Genomic DNA, 17,955 nt, shown 5'->3' on the forward strand with positions numbered 1-17,955 from the left:
TTGGTGCCCCACCAAAGTGAAAAGCCCTATCCCGTGTCTGTAATGTGCTTCACATTTAGGGATGGGGCAAGAGCAGACAGGGCCTTCTGCACAGTGCTCAGGACACAGGCTAGCTGGGTTTGGGGTCACTCCTCCATATATCCTCTTAGGAAGCTGATGGAGGCCACCAGCTGAAAACTCCATTCTTCATTGCCCAGTTTTCCAGAATGTTTTAACTAGTTACTGACGGACAGTGGTGTCTTGCAATAAAGAAGAATCAAAGAATGACGCAGAGTCAAAAGATTCACAGTAAAGGCAAAAACTTTACTGAGGCAACAAACTTCATTACAAGCACTGTACAAGTGAAAGAAAGAGGGAGAGAGCAGCTCGCTGAGCATAGGATTTTATCCTGGCTCAGCGTGACCTTTATGTAGTCAAAACAATATTTGCTTCAGAAGTGAACCTGCTAGAATATTCCAGCACTTTCCTGTTTCTGCTCTCAAAAACTTTAGTCATGACAGTTCCTACTTCACTTTCTGGGAACTAAAGCATAATTTCTGAAATGCTTTGAGACTGTTGATGCTATTGGAAAAGGCATTAATTTCTCCCTGTCATTTTAAGTCTTCCCCTTTTCTTTTCTCTTCAGGGTAATAACCGAAGAATTCAAAGTGCCTGACAAAATGGTTGGATTCAGTAAGTATTCTAGTTTGAGGCAATTTTTCTCTTGGCTGCATAGGGGGCCTCTATGAACACTCCTTCCATCGGAAGACTAACTTGTATTATGATAGGTAGTGCTCGGCATAGCATTGCAGATTTCTGTTAATCCTTCTGAGAACATGGCAGTTTCAGGGGAAATGCTTGTCATATGAACTTTAAAATAAATTGAGGATGATTTAGTTACTTCCTGACTGCTACAGCAGCCTGTAGTTAAAGATCTTGATGACAAACTTTGCTAGTAATGTGCTGTGGGGGATAAGCGAAGGGGAAATTGTGTGGGGCATATGTGCGTGGGAAGAGGATATACCACTGAAGAGCCATTTCACAGGGAGAATGCGCAGCTTGATAATGGAGCATGTGCTTTGCCTGCTCAGGGTCCCAGCTTCATAACTGAAGCCCTGCTGGATCTGACTAAAGGGAGCTCATCTAGTCCAGCATTCTGTTCTCACACTGACCAACCCGATGCCTCTGGGAAGCCATCAGGCTTAGTATACTCTCCCTGCTTGTGATTCCCAGCAGCTGATATTCAGAGGCATCCTGGTTCCAACCATGGAAGTAGAACCGAAGGGATTCAGGCCTCACCATGGGACTGAAACCGCCTTGGTCGCGCTGGTTGATGATCTCCGGCGGGCTAGGGACAAAGGTGAGAGTTGTTTCCTAGTTCTGCTGGATCTCAGTGGCCTTTGATACCATTGACCATAACATCATTCTGGACCGTTGGGGGGGGGGGCTGGGAGTTGGGGGCACTTATACAGTGGTTCTGCTCCTTTCTCCTGGGCCAAAAAGTGGTGTTGGGGGATGAGTGTTCAGACCCCTGGGCTCTCACTTGTGGGGTACCTCAGGGTTCCGTCCTCTCCCCTATGCTTTTTAACATGAAGCCATTGGGAGAGATCATCAGGGGGTTTGGGCTGGGTGTTCATCAGTATGCGGATGATACCCAGCTCTACCTCTTTCAAATCAGAACCAGTGAGGGCAGTGAAGGCCCTGTGTGAGTGCCTGGAGGCGATTGGAGGATGGATGGCGGCTAACAGATTGAGGTTGAATCCTGACAAGACAGAAGTACTGTTCTTGGGGGACAGGGGGCAGGCTGGTGTGGAGGACTCCCAGGTCCTGAACAGGATAACTGTGCCCCTGAAGGACCACAGCCTGGGAGTCACTTTGGACTCACAGCTGTACATGGAGGCGCAGGTCAATTCTGTGTCCAGGGCAACTGTCTACCAACTCCATCTAATACTCAGGCTGAGACCCTACCTGCCCGTGGACTGTGTCTCCAGAGTGGTGCATGCTCTAGTTATCTCCTGCTTGGACTACTGCAATGTGCTCTATGTGGGGCTACCTTTGAAGATGACTGGGAAACAGCAGTTAATCCAGAATGCGGCAGCTAGGCTGGTGACTGGGAAGAGCCACTGGGACCATATAACACTGGTCCTGAGAGACCTGCATTGGCTCCCAGTACGTTTCCAAGCACAATTCAAAGTGTTGGTGCTGACCTTTAAAGCCCTAAACGGCCTTGGTCCTGTATACCTGAAGGAGCCTCTCCACCCCCATCATTCAGCGCGGACACTGAGATCCAGCGCCGTTGGCCTTCTGCCTGTTCCCTCACTGCAAGAAGTGAGGTTACAGGGAACCAGGCAGAGGGCCTTCTCAGTAGTGGCGCCCACCCTGTGGAACACCCTCCCATCAGATGTCAAGGAAATACGCAACCATCTTACTTTTAAAAGACATCTGAAGGCAGCCCTGTTTAGGAAAGTTTTTAATGATTAATGCCGTATTGTGTTTTTAATATTCAGGTTGGGAGCATCCCAGAGTAACTGGAGAAACCCAGCCAGATGGGCGGGGTATAAATAATAATAATCATCATCATCACCTAGTCCAGCATCCTGTTCTCACAGTAGTCAACCAGGTGCTGCAATAGGAAGCCGACAAGCAGGATAACCTTCCAGCAGAATATGGGAATTAGCAGTGCTGGATGGAAGTGGTCAGCTCTTTGTTGACCCCTCTTCCTCAACTTTTAGGACTGAAGGTGTGTCAACTCAGTTACGCTTAATAACCAAAGCAGGTGGGGGACAGTGAAGAACTTAAACTAAAGATTTGGGAGTGCTGGCATCTCCACCTCCTGTTCTTCAAGACACTTAAGTTTTCAGTTGCTCCCGACACAGATGTGTGCAAAACTTCAGTCCAGGTATTTGCTTGGGTCTTACTCTTGATAAAAAAACAAAACTTCTAGTCTGTGAGCAACAGTTAAATTCTGATCAATTGAAATTTTTGTTTTAGTTATAGGCCGGGGCGGTGAGCAGATTTCCCGGATTCAGGCAGAGTCAGGCTGCAAAATTCAGATTGCACCAGGTAAGACTATTTCTGCCTCACTCTCCACTTTCTAGAAGAACCAAGGCATCATCAAAATAACACAGTTGCTAGTCTTTGAGTGGTATACTAATATAAAACCATCAGACCAACTTAAAAGCTGAGAGAAATGTTCTGTAAAACATCCTCTTAGAGTCCCAAAGTGTTCCTCCACAAGGCTTCTTGCTTGGGCCCATCTCTATACCCTTATTTGTCCCTCTCCTTTAACAAGAGGGATAAGTCCTTACAAAAAACATGCCCCACGTTCCTGTCCCAAAATCAGAACCCTTTTTCTGCCCAAGAAAGGGGGCAGCATAGAACCCACTTTAAAAGACTTATGCTGATAGATCAAGCCCTGAACAATTTTGGGGATACAGTGTTGTATCCAATGTTATCCCTACTCAGAATAGACCCATAGAAAATAGAACATGACTGTTTTAGGTCAAGTCATTTTCAAGATGTCTGCTCTTGAGTAAGGGCTAACAGTGGCTCCAGCAACTTTGGTCCCAACTTGTTCAGTGCCAGACAATATTTTTTATTTTTTATTTTTTTTGGGGGGGGGGGGGAGTTGCTGCTCAGAATAGCTTCAGGATGAGGCTGGTATCACTCCTTTCTCCAAAACAATATCAAGACTGAAACTTGCAAGCTTAAGGAAATATGTGTGGAATTAGTTCGCTATGGCTAATTTATGCAGGAGATAGAATTCAAAATTCTCTGCCTCCAAAAGCCATTCTCTGTTTTACAGGTAGTCTTGGTTCTAGATCCAGGCATGGTGTATGTCCATGTGCATGCTTAAAAAAAATTATATATTGTTATTCATTAAAAATATCCAAGGTTTACACCAATTGAACATAAAACTAGACAATAAAAGCCATATAAAAGTGTTAAAATCAGAAATAGGGTAACTTGCGGAAAGAGGTATTTCTTAATTGCTTGCATAAACCTGACAGAAAAGTTTTCAGCAGGCATTTATGTCGCAGTCTCATGCTGCCAAGCCACGGCAGAGCTCAGTGGAGGGAGAAGTCAGCCAACCAACCAGCCAGCCAAGTCTCAGTGAGGTACTTGTCTAGAGGCAGAGTTCATATACAAGGTCCAGTCTAGTCCAGTCCTAAGATCAGGAGCATCTCAGTTCACATAGTCAGAAGGTTCCAGGAGTCAAGAAAGGCAAGGGTCCAAGGTCACAAGAAGCAGCAAGATCTGATCAGGAACGACGAATGTTGTTTGCAGCAACTGACTGAGGCTGGAAACCCTGCTTAAGAAAGTTGGAGCCAGGTGGTTCTCATTAGGAGCAAGACGGCTGATCAGCAGCAGGTGGAGTCACTTTGCCTTCTGCTCCTTCAGAAGCTGACTCCTGGCCCATGAATCTCTATTGGCAAAGCATTCCACGAAACTGAGCCAATGATACTAAAAGCTCGGTTTTCTGTTGTTTTCTGCCTCACCAATCTGGGGAATGACCAACAACACTCCTGCAGCTGCAACACTCCAGGTGGTTCCTGAGGTACTCAGGGCCTAAGTTTTTCAGGGCTTCGCAAATTAATGCAAGGACTTTAAACCTGGTTTCGTACAAGGGTATCACATGCTGCCAGCCAGATTTCCCTATCAGCAGTCTGGCTGCCCCATTCTGTAGCTTCTGAACCAAGGCCCAAGGGCAGCCACACATAGAGTGCATTACAGTATAATAATAATAATAATAATAATAATAATAATAATAATAATAATAAATTTATTATTATTTATTATTTATACCCCGCCCATCTGGCTGAGTTTCCCCAGCCACTCTGGGCGGCTCCCAATCAAGTATTAAAAACAATACAGCATTAAATATTAAAAACTTCCCTGAACAGAGCTGCCTTCAGATGTCTTTTAAAGATAGGATAGCTACTTATTTCCTTCACATCTGAAGGGAGGGTGTTTCACAGGGTGGGTGCCACTACCGAGAAGGCCCTCTGTCTGTTTCCCTGTAACCTTATTTCTCGCAATGAGGGAGCCGCCAGAAGGCCCTAGGCGCTGGATCTCAGTGTCTAGGCTGAACGATGGGGGTGGAGACGCTCCTTCACCAGTATCACCAGTAACCAACCAGCTGGAAGCTGCTAGGCAGTTGAGAATTATGGGACGCTCAGTATGTGTTGATCTTTTATTTATTTATTGCTTTGTCTTTTGTAGACTGTGGTGGGTTGGTGGAGAGACCCTGCGTGCTCACCGGAACTCCAGAGAGCATTGAGTGAGTTGTTTTTTTAAAAAAAAATCCACACATACATTTATATAATACTGGTTGCTTCTACCCCTTCCCTTCTGTCCTCTTTCCTCTTTCCTTTTTCCATTACACTTTTTTCTTCTGTTTGTTTGCTTGCTATCATTTTTATAGCTGCCACAGATGATCAGACGGCCAGCCGTAGACTCATCATGCACTAGATCCACCCCCACCTGCCGTCTCTTGGTTAACAGCTCAGCAGTTTGACCTGTTGAAGGCTTCCTTCCTATATACACATTTAGCTCCCTTTCCCAATGTAGACAAATCTTCATAGTCCTCTTTTAAAAAAAAAAAAACAACCCTCAAGTGGGTTTGTTTGAACATGGGCACCATTATCGTTCTTCCAGTTGACTGATAATCTTAATTTATTCGATACCTGGAGATTGAAGCATCCCACTGAAAAGGATATTACTTATTTTTCCGAAGATAAAAAATCGGGAGGGAGAATAGACGCAATTTGGGCCTCTAAAAAATTGACATTGAGCTTGGTAAAAGCAGAGATTCTGAATAAATCTCTCTCAGACCATAATCCAGTTACTATACACATAAGATTTAAAAAACATACGAGAGGGAGGTGGAGGATGAATGATGAACTTTGGAGAGATGAGCAAAAGGTGAATAAAATGAGGGAATTGTTGAAGGAATTTTTCGAAATTAATGAGAGACATGGGACAGACAGGAAAATCATTTGGGATACCAGTAAAGCCTATATGAGAGGAATTGGAATACAACAAATGGCAAGAATAAGGAAGGATAAAGCAAAGGATACTATGGAAATAAATAAACACATAAGGGAGAAGGAAAAAGAGCTGTTGAAAAATCCAAAACAAGAGAGTATAATTCAGAATATTAAAATTTTACAATCCCAATTAAATAATTTAATAAACACAGAGGTAGAAAATAAGATTAAATGGACAAAACAAAGGTGTTTTGAATCGGCAAATAAACCCGGTAGGATGTTGTCCTGGCTAACAAAGGAGAAGCAAGTGGATAGGGTTATAAATAAGATTATTGTACAAGGAAAAGAAATTACAGACCCGGACCAAATAAAAATGATGTTTAGGAATTTTTATAAAAAATTATACGAGTTGGAAGACAAAGATGAGAATAAAATTAAAGAGTATGTAAGAGAAAACAAAATCCCTGAACTAGATGGCAAGGAATTTAGTAATTTAAACTCGTGCATAAGCTCAGAAGAAATAAGAGAGGTGATAAGGAAAATGGAAACTGGGAAATCACCAGGCCCAGACGGAATACCGATTACATATTACAAGAAACTAGAAGAAGTAATAATCCCTAGACTTAAAAAGATCATGAATGAGATAATGGAAGAAGGGAAAATTCCTGACTCTTGGCGCGAAGCATGGATAACCTTATTACCAAAACAAGGAATGGACCCAAATATTATAAAGAACTACAGGCCAATTTCACTACTGAATATTGATTACAAAATTTTTGCAGTTGTTTTAGCAAATAGATTGAAAAAATGCTTGAACTGAGTAATAGGCAGGGACCAGAATGGCTTCTTACTGGGGAGACAGATAAAAAATAATACAAGAATAGTGATTGATCTTCTAGAATATATTGATATGAAACCTAGCAAGAAGGTGGCAATGCTACTGGTAGATGCGGAGAAAGCCTTCGACAGTGTGGCCTGGAATTTTCTGGTCCACACTGTGGAAAGTTTGAAACTTGGGAACAAAATTTCTAATGGTATTAAAGCGATATATGAAAACCAGAAAGCTAAGCTAATAATTAACAATGAAATAACTGAAGAATTCCAAATTGAAAGAGGCACCAGACAAGGATGCCCTCTAGCCCCACTTTTGTTTATTATGACGCTGGAAACACTCCTAATAGCGATAAGAAAGGACCCAAAAATCAAGGGGATTAGTCTAGGTAACAGACAATATAAAGTCAAAGCGTTTGCGGACGATGTAATCATTACCACAGAAAACCCAGAAGAAAGTATACCAGAAGCACTAAAGAAATTGTTTGAATATGGAGGAGTATCAGGCTTTAAGTTAAATAAAGAAAAATCTAAATTACTAATGAAAAATATGGGGGTAAAGGAACAGGAAGAACTGGAAAGAGTAACAGACCTTAAAATTACCACGAAAGTTAAGTATTTGGGGATCTGGATCACAAATAAAAATACCAATTTGTACAAGAATAACTATGTGAAGAAGTGGAAGGAAATAAAAGGACATCTAAATAAATGGAATAAATTGAACTTGTCCTTATGGGAAAGGATATCCTTGATAAAATGTCAGTTCTACCAAAAATGCTCTTCCTTTTCCAGACGATCCCAATAATTATCGGGACAAAATGTTTTAAAGGTTGGCAAAGGGATCTGTCTAATTTTATCTGGCAAGGTAAGAAACCAAGAGTAAGGTTCAAAGTTCTGATGGAGCCTAGAGAAAGGGGCGGGTTCGCAGTCCCAAACCTCAAGCTGTATTTTGAGGCTGCATGCATGACATGGCTGAAAGATTGGATGTTACTGACAGATACCAAAATCTTGGACCTGGAGGGCTGGGACAAAGTTTTCGCGTGGCATGGCTACCTGGGTCACGATAAAATAAAAGCACATAGAGGATTCACTAACCATTTGGTGAGAAAGGCCCTATTCGAAGTCTGGGAAAGAAATAAAACAATAGTAACAGCCAAAACTCCCTGGTGGCTATCACCTATAGAGTCATCAGCCTTGCATAGAAGCAATATGAAAGATAGCTGGCTAACATATAGGGAACTCGTAGAAGAGATAAAAAATTGCCCAACAGTAAAGAAATTTGAAGAATTAAAAGAGAGGGGAGTGAATTGGTTAGAATATTTCCAATTAAAAACAATATTTGAGAAGGATAGTAAGCTTAAGGGGTTTGATAAAAAAAATCTTGGTATGGGAAAAAGAAATTTTATATAACAACTGTCAGGGGTTCAGGGACAGAGGCACAGGGTAGGCAGGAGATGGAGAGCGATGGGGATGAATCCCAGGACAGCGAGGAAGAGGATGACAATGACTCTAGAGATTCCATGAGTCTTTCCAGCGAATCAGAGGATTCCCAGAAGGGGGCGCCGGTGGTCAAGGCCAGGGGAGCCCCAGGGGGGACGTGTCAGGAGCAGGGGGCCAGCGGGGGATCCCAAAGTGGCAGCTGGGCGTCAGGACCAGCCTCCCCGCCAGAGTGCAGCGAAGGGGGTGGAGGTTCCAGTGTATCAGGGGAGGCGGCTCCGGCAGTAGAGAAAGGAGGGAGGTCGGAGCAAGCCACCCTCCCGGAAGGGGAGGGGAGTAGTGAAGGGAGTAGCGTAGCTGTCAAAAGGAAAGTTAGAGGTTGGGGGCGCGCGCCAAGTTCAAATGTAGAGGCGCGCGGAAGTACAGGGAGCCCGGAGGAGGGGCCAGGTCCCAAAGCCCGCAGGAGGGGGCAAGAGCAGTCTGATTCCGCGTCGGAGGAATCCAGGAGGGGCGAAACCCCAGCGGGCAGAAAGACCCTGCGGAAAAGGAAAGAGAGAAAGAGGTGGAGCAGCGCAAGCCTCTTAAACTGGTGCAGGGGAGGGACGGATTCAGAAGGGACTTCAGCGGTCTAAGCCTAGGAGACGTAGGGCTGCGCGCCTCAGATCTTAAGCAAACAATGAACTGCAATAAACACTTTTGTATATAAGAGAAGAAAGGCGTTGGTCTTTTGTGAGCTGAGACTTGAGGCAGCCCTGACAACAACCAACAGACTCTCTCAATAATATATAAACTGTTACAAAATGGGAAAGTAGAAAAGGAGGAAAAAGGAGACGCTATTAAAAAATGGGAACAAGATCTGGGCCACCCAATTGAATATAATGAATGGGAAAGACTATGGACAAAAAAATATAAATTTTACAGCATGTTACCTAATAAGAGAGAACTATATGAAAATGTATCACAGGTGGTACCTGGCACCAGAAAGGCTTGCAAAAATGAATAATAATAATAACATAAATAATAAATAATAACATATAATAATAAGTGCTGGAGATGCAAGATACAAAAAGGAACCTTCTACCATATGTGGTGGACATGCCCCGAAATTGGGAAATTTTGGAGCATGATCCACAAAGAAATAAAGAAAATATTAAGAATATCATATAGTAAAAGGCCAGAGGCATTCCTTTTAGGAATTTTAAATGACAATATTCCAAAATTGTTGGAATGAATCCACGACAGACGAGTGGCAGGTGTCATATGAGAGGCGTCTGCAAGCCCCGGGAACTCTCTTTTATTGAATATTACAAACATTGCCACAGGTGTGCTTGTGGCTGATTGGTTGATACAAACACAAAGCAACTTGTTGCTGATTGGTTAACATAGGTACAAGGCGGGAATTACATATGACCATTTATCACTGATAGATCAAAGGCTGAGAAATGGAGCTGGAACTAGACAGGCATGAAACCTCCTAATTAAATTATAACTAAAGATTGATATTGAAAGAACATAACATGAAAGAATACAACAATCACGTTCCGTAGATGTGGTCAGCAATGCATTAGGAACAGGTCAGGATACACTGTTTCATGAACTCAATGGGAACTGTTCAGAACATTCTCAGACTCATGTGCAGAGGCAAAAACTTCCCAGAATGCAAGAGAAAAGAAGCAATAGTTCTCATAGCAAGACTTAATGCCACAGTTATGTGCAGAAAGAGAACTGCAGAAAGAAAACTTCCCTTTATCTCCCCCTTTCTTTTCTTGTTTGCGAGGCGTTCTGGGTAAATAAGGCAAAAATACTTCGGGATACGTGGTGTGCCAGTGCATGCCCAAAATAAGTTCGCCAGGGTCGATGGGACAAAAATACTTCAGGATACGTGGTTTGCCAGCGCATGCCCAAAATAAGTCCACCCACATCTCCCCTAAAGTTTACTGTTGGTGTTGCCATTTCGCAAAGTAGGCAGCAAGGAGTTTACTTGGTGGCTGAGGGGGAGAGAGAAGCCGAGAGAAAAGACTTATGAGGCTAGGAACGCACTGAAGGAAGCAGCATAGCAAAATAAGTATACAAATTATGACAATAGCATATTGAAAAAGACCACGAAGCCAAGTAAGGTTAGGCAGCCAAGCGGTAAGCCACTGGGTGAAAGAATCCCAGAGGCCAGAAAATCCAACGTCCTGTTTAATGTGATGTGTAAGATTTTGCAAATGAGAGATTTGGCTTTGAATGGCTCTAGAATTGTCAGTAATATTGAAACAACACATGTCATTCACTTGTTCACAGCCATAATGATGAAGCATGAGCAAATAGTGATAGCAGCACGATTTCATAAAAGTCCATGGTGGAGTTCACTGTTCTTTATTCAAAAGGTGGAGAGCTTGTGAAGTAAAATTCAGAGTTTTTGCTGCAGAACAAGCTTAAGAATTAATGTTCATACGATTCCGTACAGCCAATCCAGGGACTCCTAAGAGAGAAACAACTAAAGAGATATATTCAGACCTACTGAGAAGAGAGACAAAAGCATCACAATCATTAGTCAATTCCACAGAGCGGCGATATCGAGAGCGGGATAAATGATGCTTCTTGGGTAAAATGATGGACAAACGGCTTAAACAGCAGGGTGTGCCATGGCTGATGTATTGGCACATGGTAGGGGAATTCAGCATTCCTTGTGGTAGGACTTTCCATTGGTACCGTTCCGTGGGCTGACTGTTATTTAACACAGGAACGGTAAAAGCAAAGAATTTACGATCTTTCTCCTGTAGGGGAATGGAGAAAAAACAATCTTGCAGATCTATTATAGCCAATTGATAAGAATGTGGAATCACATTTGGATTAGGCAGACCACACTGCAAAGGCCCCATGGGTTCAAGGATCTGGTTAATTTTCCTTAAATCCTGGAGAAATCTCCATTTGCCACTCTTCTTTTTTATGACGAAGGTGGGTGTATTATAGGGGCTAACTGAAGGCTCTATATGGTCTGCCGATAATTGTTCATTCACTAATTGTTTTAAAGCAAGTAGCTTTTCTCCCGTTATGGGCCATTGTTCCACCCATACAGGACTGGTAGATTTCCAGCTGAGGGGAAGTGCAAGCTTGCTCATTAAATTGAATGGTAGCTTGTAATTGTTGTAGTAAATCTCTTCCCCACAGATTGAGGTGGATTTTCAGCACACAGGGCTGGATGTAAGCAATGGTTTCAGAGCTGTCAGGCAGAGAAACAGGCAGCCACTGTAGGCTTTTGGAAGAGGTTTGGGGGCCACCCACACCCCAGACTGCAGAGGCAGACTCAAGGGGCCACGTGGGGTCCCAGCAACTACTAGAAATTACAGAAACGTCTGCGCCTGTGTCAGTCAAGCCTTCCAGCACAATACCATTGATTTTATACTTACGAAGAAGTTTCTTTTCACCAATCCTCTGGACTACAGCTAACAGCTGTGGAGGGAAAGAAGAGAGCTCGTGCAAATTAGTATCCATAATAGAAGCAGTAGGATGAGAAGGGAGCACCACCAAATGCGCCCAAGACTCACCCTTTTTTAATTGCATGGGCATATGGCTCCAGAGTTGAACCATTATTGTGCCTACATAGTCAGGATCCAGAACTCCTGGAATAACCTGGATTCCTTCTTTTGCCGCAGAAAATTTGGGTAAAATTAAACCTGCGACTTTAGGAGGCAGTGGGCCTGCCAATTGAGTGGGCATAAGCACAATTTCACCAGGTAAAACAGAGTCTTTGGTCTCTTGATTGATCAAATCAATGGCAAATTCAGAGGGTGAATTTTTAGAAAAGTTTTCAGCAGCGGAAACTAAAGGTGGAAAACTCTCTAATTGCCCTGGCCCGAGAGTGGGGCCGCAATGGAGTTTCCCGGACTCCTGCATTGATTAGCCCAATGATAGCCTTTTCCACATTTCGGGCATTTTTTAGAAGGTCTAGCCTTATTGGCAGCACCATCCTTGTTTGCCCCCCCGCCAGGGGCTCTGCATTGCTTGGCAAAATGGCCTGGGCGCTTACAATTAAAGCAATTACCTGTAGGTCTATTAGTAGCTTGGATTGCGCCGGCAAGCAAAGACATCACATGGCTCTGGCTACCGACATCCGCGCAAGCTTGAATCATATCGGCCAGGTCATATTTAGGGCGATGTATGATTGACTGCAATGCTTTCTTGCAATCGGTGTTTGCGTTTTCAAAGGCCAATTTTCTCATCAATTCATTTTGAGCTGTAGTGTTATCAATCTGCCTAGTGACTGATTCTTTCAATCTATCTATAAACTGATGGTATGGCTCCGAATGCTGTTGCTTAATATTAACAAAGGAGCTCAGCGGTTGCCCTGAGACAGGGACTTTCCGAAAGGCGCGTTGTACACAGGTCGCGGTGCGACTAAAATGTACAGGTGTCAGCGTCGCCTGGGCTGTTATATCAGCATACTGACCAGCGCCATAAAGTTGATTGGCAGTATGCTGCGGATCAGACAGGGCTGATGCGCTATGTTTAAATTCACTCTCAAACACCACATACTGAGCTGGGGATAAAAGCATGCGCATCAGGTCTTTCCAGTCTTGAGGTAGCATTGTGTAACCAGTTGCTATTCCTTCTAGCATTCCTGTTACATAAGAGGATTTTAGACCAGAATCAGTGATGGCTTTCCTTAATTCTCTCATTACAGAATAAGGAAGTGCCTCATAAAAAACCTGCTGTTGAGCAGTTCCAGGGTTTGAATAGGTGATAGGGAAAGCAGACGGCATTTCACCTGGCCACTCAGACTCCTCCTCTAAGGACAAGAGCCCTTTCTGCCTGGCCAAAGAAAGCGCAGCGCGCACAGCTCCTATAGAGCAAACAGGGGCTGTGGCAGGCGGAGGAGGGATGGGGGGGGAGGATGCAGGCTGAGGCGGAGGGATGGGGGGGAGGATGCAGGCTGAGGAGGTTGAGACGCAGGGAGGGATTGGCCGGGCTGCAAAGGAGAAGGAGGCAAAAGCTTTGGGTAAGGTGGGGGATTGTCTGCAATGGCCAGAAGGGGAGACGCCTGGGGTCCCAATTGGGGCCCTAATTTAGCAACGGCGTCTGCACATTTCTGCCAAGTGAGCAGACAATGAATCGGAGCCCTTGGTTCTGTAAAAAGGGTCTTTCCGATCTTTTGCCAAGTCTCTACCTCCAAGGAACCAGCCTCAGGATAGAAGGGACATTGGCAATTAATCTCACATAGCAATTGTTCAATTTCTTTTAAAGAAATATTAACACCCACCGCTCGCTGTCTAACTAAATAAAGCAATTCTTTAGCATGCTCTTTCTGGAATTTAGTCAATTCCCCTCCCATACTCACGAAGTAGCGCGCTGAGACTTTTCCAGTTGAGTGAAGTATGAGGGCTGGCTGCGTAAGGGATCTGGCACGTCGGGGGTCACCAGATGTTGGAATGAATCCACGACAGACGAGTGGCAGGTGTCATATGAGAGGCGTCTGCCGGGGCAAGCCCCGGGAACTCTCTTTTATTGAATATTACAAACATTGCCACAGGTGTGCTTGTGGCTGATTGGTTGATACAAACACAAAGCAACTTGTTGCTGATTGGTTAACATAGGTACAAGGCGGGAATTACATATGACCATTTATCACTGATAGATCAAAGGCTGAGAAACGGAGCTGGAACTAGACAGGCATGAAACCTCCTAATTAAATTATAACTAAAGATTGATATTGAAAGAACATAACATGAAAGAATACAACAATCACGTTCCGTAGATGTGGTCAGCAATGCATTAGGAACAGGTCAGGATACACTGTTTCATGAACTCAATGGGAACTGTTCAGAACATTCTCAGACTCATGTGCAGAGGCAAAAACTTCCCAGAATGCAAGAGAAAAGAAGCAATAGTTCTCATAGCAAGATTTAATGCCACAGTTATGTGTAGAAAGAGAACTGCAGAAAGAAAACTTCCCTTTACAAAAGACAAAATTATTTTTTTCTTATACGCAACGTCTGCAGCAAGAATCCTGGTGGCTAAGTACTGGAAAGGGAATCAGTTACCCACTAGGGGAGAGTGGCTATGTAAGCTCTCAGAATACTTAGAATTAGCCAAATTGACAGACATAATAAGACAAAAACCAAAAAGTGAAGTAAAAAAAGAATGGGAGTGCCTAAATGAATACCTCAAAAGTCAAGGTTCGAGGGCAGAAATCTGGCTGAGTCTGGAATAACCTTGTGAAGTGAAAGGATATGAAAGGGGGGAAACCACCAAAGAGGAATTCAAACAAATAGCCAGCACGTGTAGACACAAAGTCAGAAAAGCTAAAGCACAGAATGAACTCAGGCTTGCTAGAGAGGTTAAAAGCAACAAAAAAGGCTTTTATGGGTATGTTCGTAGCAAAAGGAAGAACAAAGAAACAGTGGGGTCACTCAGAGGAGAAGATGGTGAAATGCAAACAGGGGACACAGAAAGGGCTGAACTCCTCAATGCCTTCTTTGCCTCAGTCTTCTCTGATAAAGAAAACAATGCCCGACCTGAAGAATTTAGAGCAAATGATTCAGCAGAGGAAACGCAGCCCAGAATAACTAAGGAGATAGTACAAGAATACTTCGCTAGTTTAGATGTATTCAAGTCTCCAGGGCCAGATGAACTGCATCCAAGAGTATTAAAAGAACTGGCAGATGTGATCTCAGAACCACTGGCAGTCATCTTTGAGAATTCCTGGAGAACAGGCGAAGTCCCGGCAGACTGGAGGAGGGCAAATGTTGTCCCTATTTTCAAAAAGGGGAAAAGAGAGGACCCAAATAATTACCGCCCAGTCAGTCTGACATCAATACCAGGGAAGATTCTGGAGCAGATCATTAAGCAAACAGTCTGTGAGCACCTAGAAAGGAATGCTGTGATCACCAATAGTCAGCATGGATTTCTGAAAAAGAAGTCATGTCAGACTAACCTGATCTCGTTTTAACCTGGTAGATGAAGGGAACGCAGTGGATGTAGCCTACCTTGATTTCAGCAAGGCATTTGACAAGGTGCCCCATGATATTCTTGTAAAGAAGCTGGTAAAATGCGGTCTTGACTATGCTACCACTCAGTGGATTTGTAACTGGCTGACTGACCGAACCCAAAGGGTGCTCATCAATGGTTCTTCTTCATCCTGGAGAAGAGTGACTAGTGGGGTGCCACAGGGTTCTGTCTTGGGCCCGGTCTTATTCAACATCTTTATCAACGACTTGGATGATGGACTCAAGGGCATCCTGATCAAATTTGCAGATGACACCAAACTGGGAGGGGTGGCTAACACCCCAGAGGACAGGATCACACTTCAAAACGACCTTGACAGATTAGAGAACTGGGCCAAAACAAACAAGATGAATTTTAACAGGGAGAAATGTAAAGTATTGCACTTGGGCAAAAAAAATGAGAGGCACAAATACAAGATGGGTGACACCTGGCTTGAGAGCAGTACACGTGAAAAGGATCTAGGAGTCTTGGTTGACCACAAACTTGACATGAGCCAACAGTGTGGCGCGGCAGCTAAAAAAGCCAATGCAATTCTGGGCTGCATCAATAGGAGTATAGCATCTAGATCAAGGGAAGTAATAGTGCCACTGTATTCTGCTCCGGTCAGACCTCACCTGGAGTACTGTGTCCAGTTCTGGGCACCACAGTTCAAGAAGGACACTGACAAACTGGAACGTGTCCAGAGGAGGGCAACCAAAATGGCAAAGGCCTGGACACGATGCCTTATGAGGAACGGCTAAGGGAGCTGGGCATGTTTAGCCTGGAGAAGAGGAGGTTAAGGGGTGATATGATAGCCATGTTCAAATATATAAAAGGATGTCACATAGAGGAGGGAGAAAGGTTGTTTTCTGCTGCTCCAGAGAAGCGGACACGGAGCAATGGATCCAAACTACAAGAAAGAAGATTCCACCTCAACATTAGGAAGAACTTCCTGACAGTAAGAGCTGTTCGACAGTGGAATTTGCTGCCAAGGAGTGTGGTGGAGTCTCCTTTGGAGGTCTTTAAGCAGAGGCTTGATAACCATATGTCAGGAGTGCTCTGATGGTGTTTCCTCCTTGGCAGGGGGTTGGACTCGATGGCTCTTGTGGTCTCTTCCAACTCTATGATTCTATGTTCTATGTTCTATGAAAGAAGGATTTATATCTAGATGTTAGGATAGAGATGATAAAGGAAACAGGAAAACAGGAAGACACAATGAGAGATAAAGGAGGTGCTGTGGGATTGGTGGAAGTCAATGTCTTGTTGTTGTTTTAGTGTTTATAATGTTAACTTGTAAGATATGGATTTGTTTTGGTTTTTTTGGTTTTTTTTAAGTTTTTGATTGTTGATTTTTCTGTGTTGTGTATGTTGTGTGGAAAATACTAATAAAATTAATTTTTTAAAAAAGGAAGAAAAAGAAAAAGAGCAAGGCCTTACCATGTATTTGAGTAAGATTCTAGCAGGTCGGATGGGGGAGGGGCAAGTGGGGATGCACAAATTAATTGAAAACATTTACCAAGTCAGGACAAGAGCACCCAGAGAAAAAAAGCAGCCTGCAGACGTCTTGGTAACTTTTGTCACAAAGAGTTAAGGATGCAGACCCTCTTCAAAAAAATTATGAAGAGGGTCTGCAGGTTGAGGGTAAAAAAGTGGACATTTTCCGGGAAATTCCCTTTAAATGAAGAGTTAGGAGACAGAGGTACAAGATCTTGAGAACAGCCCTTAGAAAAATTGACATAAGATACAAATGGGAATTTCCTGAACCTATAGAAAGAAAAGATACAGGCTGGTGATGGAGAGTCAGGTCCATTAGTTTCTGGAAAAACATGGCAGGGATCCTGAATTTAGAGATGGGACAAAAGAACTGAAAAGCCCCCTGGAACAGCAAAAGGAGGCACTGGAACACTTGGAAATCTCAGGTGGGAGAAGCCTGAGAACGTGGGGGTTCGGCAGGGCACCTGGAGCGCCCCCCTACTCGTGGGGAATCCTTTTTTAAGGGCTCTGGAGCGAGTGGGGTGAGTGCCGCGGTGCTGCGAACTGAATGCTACTTTCGCGGAGTGAAGCCGCACAGCCATGGCCAGGGAGTGCTGACCTTTTTCCTGTGGATATTTGGATTTAAAGCAACTACCTGTGAGTAAAGTGAAGGAATTGGACTTTTAACAAGTTGAATTCGGCCACGAACGGGGGAGGCGTAAAACAGGAAGTCCGCCTTCCTTTTTCTGTAAATAGTGGGAAGCAAGGAGCCTGAAACTAAAGCCTGAAAGACTGCTTTTGACATTTAAATCTTCAGCATAAAACTAGTGAACCCCCCTTGGTCGCAGGGGAAAAAGGGGGGGACTTCTGGACATCACTTCCTTGCAGGAAAAGAGGGTAAAAGTTAACGTTTCATCGCTCGGAACCTGGGAACGGCAGCCATTAAAATTGCTGCATTGTGGAGCTCCGCATTGACTGTGAATAGACCAACCAACTGTCAGTGAGTGAAACATTGTTTCAACTATCTTCTCTTGGCTTAAGCGTTACAACTTTGCTTTTGAACTAAAAAGCTTGATATTAAATATATTGGCATAATTTGTTAGAGTAACTTTAAAGAGGAAAATAAAAAGAAAAGGATACTTTGGACTAATATAAGATAAACATCAACTACTTCCCTCTAGAGGAGGACTTTGAAACTGTCACAAGGAGTGGAATTTTCCAGCCTTAAAGACCAAACCCTGGGAATTGTATCTGACCTTGAGTGCCTTGAGTGTTA

The 17,955-nt window shown here is 43.7% G+C and overlaps 1 protein-coding gene across 1 annotated transcript in view; it reads left to right on the forward strand.

Annotated features, from left to right (window-relative positions):
* Positions 1-17,955, forward strand: part of LOC308467683 (far upstream element-binding protein 3-like) — a gene marked incomplete at its 3' end in the record, with an annotated part of 104,416 nt that overhangs the window by 80,892 nt on the left and 5,569 nt on the right. The window contains exons 3-5 of the mRNA XM_080989402.1: positions 626-672; positions 2,971-3,042; positions 5,203-5,260. Coding sequence (XP_080845528.1) covers positions 626-672; positions 2,971-3,042; positions 5,203-5,260 — 177 coding nt within the window. The remainder of the gene's footprint in view (positions 1-625; positions 673-2,970; positions 3,043-5,202; positions 5,261-17,955) is intronic.

Source organism: Podarcis pityusensis, assembly GCF_964106645.2.
Source record: "Podarcis pityusensis genome assembly, chromosome: W".
NCBI lineage: Eukaryota > Metazoa > Chordata > Lepidosauria > Squamata > Lacertidae > Podarcis > Podarcis pityusensis.